This window comes from Penaeus monodon, chromosome 38 (genome assembly GCF_015228065.2).
Source record: "Penaeus monodon isolate SGIC_2016 chromosome 38, NSTDA_Pmon_1, whole genome shotgun sequence".
Lineage (NCBI taxonomy): Eukaryota > Metazoa > Arthropoda > Malacostraca > Decapoda > Penaeidae > Penaeus > Penaeus monodon.
Genome location: NC_051423.1, coordinates 4507422 through 4509921, shown reverse-complemented (window position 1 = coordinate 4509921; position 2500 = coordinate 4507422). Strand labels below are relative to the sequence as shown.

Here is a 2500-nt window from a genome sequence, read left to right as displayed (position 1 = left end):
AGAGAGAGAGAGAGAGAGAGAGAGAGAGAGAAAGAGAGAAAGAGAGAAAGAGAGAAAGAGAGAAGAGAGAAAGAGAGAGAGAGAGAGAGAGAGAGGAGTGATGATTTACGTAAAAAAAGCTAAATAATAAGGATTCTTGGCGCCTCGCTTTGTTGGAAGTGTGACAGCATGAACAGTTCTACGAAGAAAACTACTGCAGCGATGAACAGGCCGATGAACAATACCATGAACATGCCCTGGAATAAAAAGCAAACACTGTTGTAAGAGAGCGAAAAAAGAACGAGAGATAGATAGACAGATGGATAAATAAGAGAGAGAGAGAGAGAGAGAGAGAGAGAGAAAGAGAGAGAGAGAGAGAGAGAGAGAGAGAGAGAGAGAGAGAGAGAGAGAGAGAGAGAGAGAGAGAGAGAGAGAGAGAGAGACACAGAGACAGAGACAGACAGATAGGAACATAGACTTAGAATAATAAATATAACAAGGAAAAGTAATCCAGTAAATAGGTTTACTATATTATGTAAATTAACGTTTTTTTATTAGCCTGGATTACTTGCGTGTCGCTGCGAACTAAACGCAATATTACATTAATTCGTAAAATGTTTGAATGATAACGATTTACGGAGAAGCAGTAGTTATACATGAAAAATATAGTGGTGGTGGTGGTGGTGGTGGTGGTGGTGGTGGTGGTGGTGGTGGTGGTGGTGGTGGTGGTGGTGGTGGTGGTGGTGGTGGTGGTGGTGTGGTGGTGGTGGTGGTGGTGGTGATGATGATAATGGCAATGATAATATAGATAATGATAAAGAATAATAACAAGAGGTGATGATAATGATGAGGTAAAAGATAATGATGATGGAGATGAAGATGAAGATGACAGTAAAAAAGAAAAAAAAAATATATATGTTTGTATCTATCTATATATGTATGTATAGGAAGCAATAGTAAAATATCTGAGAGCATATACCGGACCTGACACTTACCCAAATGTTGAAGAGGCTCAGAGAGGAGTTAACCGTGATTTTCGTAGGCGCCTGAGCGCAGGCTGTGGAGTTGGGGATGGCCAGCTGCAGCCAGTGGGCGTAGAGGCCGGATTCCGTGACAGCCTTGATCCTGTGAGGAAATAAAGGTCTTGCTACCCTTGTTACGAGTGTTAATATTATATCAATATATATTCCTAATAATTATAATTATATGTATTTATTCCTCTTTCACCAAGAATGGAACGTCGATTTTGTCACAAGTGCGATTGCGGTGATCCCCCCCACACACACACGCAAATATTACTAATTATCAACGAAGGTGTGGATTATTTCATCGCGTATCCTTGTTGAATCGATGTTATGAATTAGATACTGTCACTTAACTGGATGGAATGAGATTGGGCCTCTGCCATTCAGATGAGACGAGATTCTTTTCCTGTCTATATGAAATAAGATTCTGGCCCTGGCACGTTGCTGAATGAAGAAATATTGTAAACTTCTCACAGAATAAATTAGATACTATTCTGTTATTATTATAATCATAATGATGGTTATAATCAATATCGGTATCACGAACACCTTTATCATCAGCATAATTTATAGTGACCAACACTATTTTCGGTAATTGTTCTCGAGAGCGACGCTCCCTCCAGAGACTGCAGAAATCGAAAAAAGTGATTTATGAAACGTTAAAAAGTAATTTTTTTCGAAAACACGAGCCAAACTTCGTCCGGCAAACAAAATAAAGTAGCTATCGAATAAACAAGCGCAAAACTATATGCACAAAAAATCCGTTTTTCAGACAAGGCGAGACAAGTTTCGAACAATGCAATTATGATAAATTGTCGCATGTAAGTAATCACTGTGTTTCATGCGAACCCAAACAAAAACCCAAAACTTATCCTTCTATTTAGTCCCTGGACAGGGGAGACAAGCCCCACCTGTAACCCCCCCCCCCCCTTTATTAACACGCCATGCCAAGTGACATGCCAAGTGAGTGGAGGGTACAGAAAGCCGCTCCGTGCAAATTCGTAAGAAAAGTTCTCTAAATAGTTTGTGTCCGTGGCACACATCATGCAAGAGGTCGGCGTTGCCGCCCTAATGTTGAAAAAATTGCCCGTACCTACCATAAAAAAAACATTCATCAATAATATTGTAATGATCTTTGATGATAAAAGCGACACAATACTAATAAAATAATATTTTAATATAAAATCAAATGTACCCCATGTCACTGAACACAGAAGTTTGAAGGTCTTAACTCGACGAAAGCTTAAAGGAAACTCTGGAAGTGATTGAGAGCTTGTAATGTTCCGAAAAGGGAGGCTATTAAGGTAAACAAACAGTAATGTCGTTAAATAGTTAGGAATGGATAATGGAAATGACATGGAAAAACGAAATAAAAACGCGCATAGATTTTAGAAAGCAGCAGAACAAATGTACTAACAACCAAAAAATGAGAGGAAAGATAATGAGGAATAGGAAAAAAAATAATTATAAAAAATAACAAATCGGAAGTGATTTCC

General features: G+C 38.7%; 1 protein-coding gene across 1 annotated transcript in view; it reads right to left on the bottom strand.

The window, feature by feature from the left end:
• Positions 1-119: 119 nt before the first annotated feature.
• Positions 120-2500, bottom strand: part of LOC119596669 (probable glutamate receptor) — an 11712-nt gene continuing 9331 nt past the window's right edge. The window contains exons 8-9 of the mRNA XM_037946000.1: positions 975-1104; positions 120-236 (exon numbers count right to left, since the gene is read on the bottom strand). Of these exons, the coding sequence (XP_037801928.1) occupies positions 120-236; positions 975-1104 (247 nt within the window). The remainder of the gene's footprint in view (positions 237-974; positions 1105-2500) is intronic.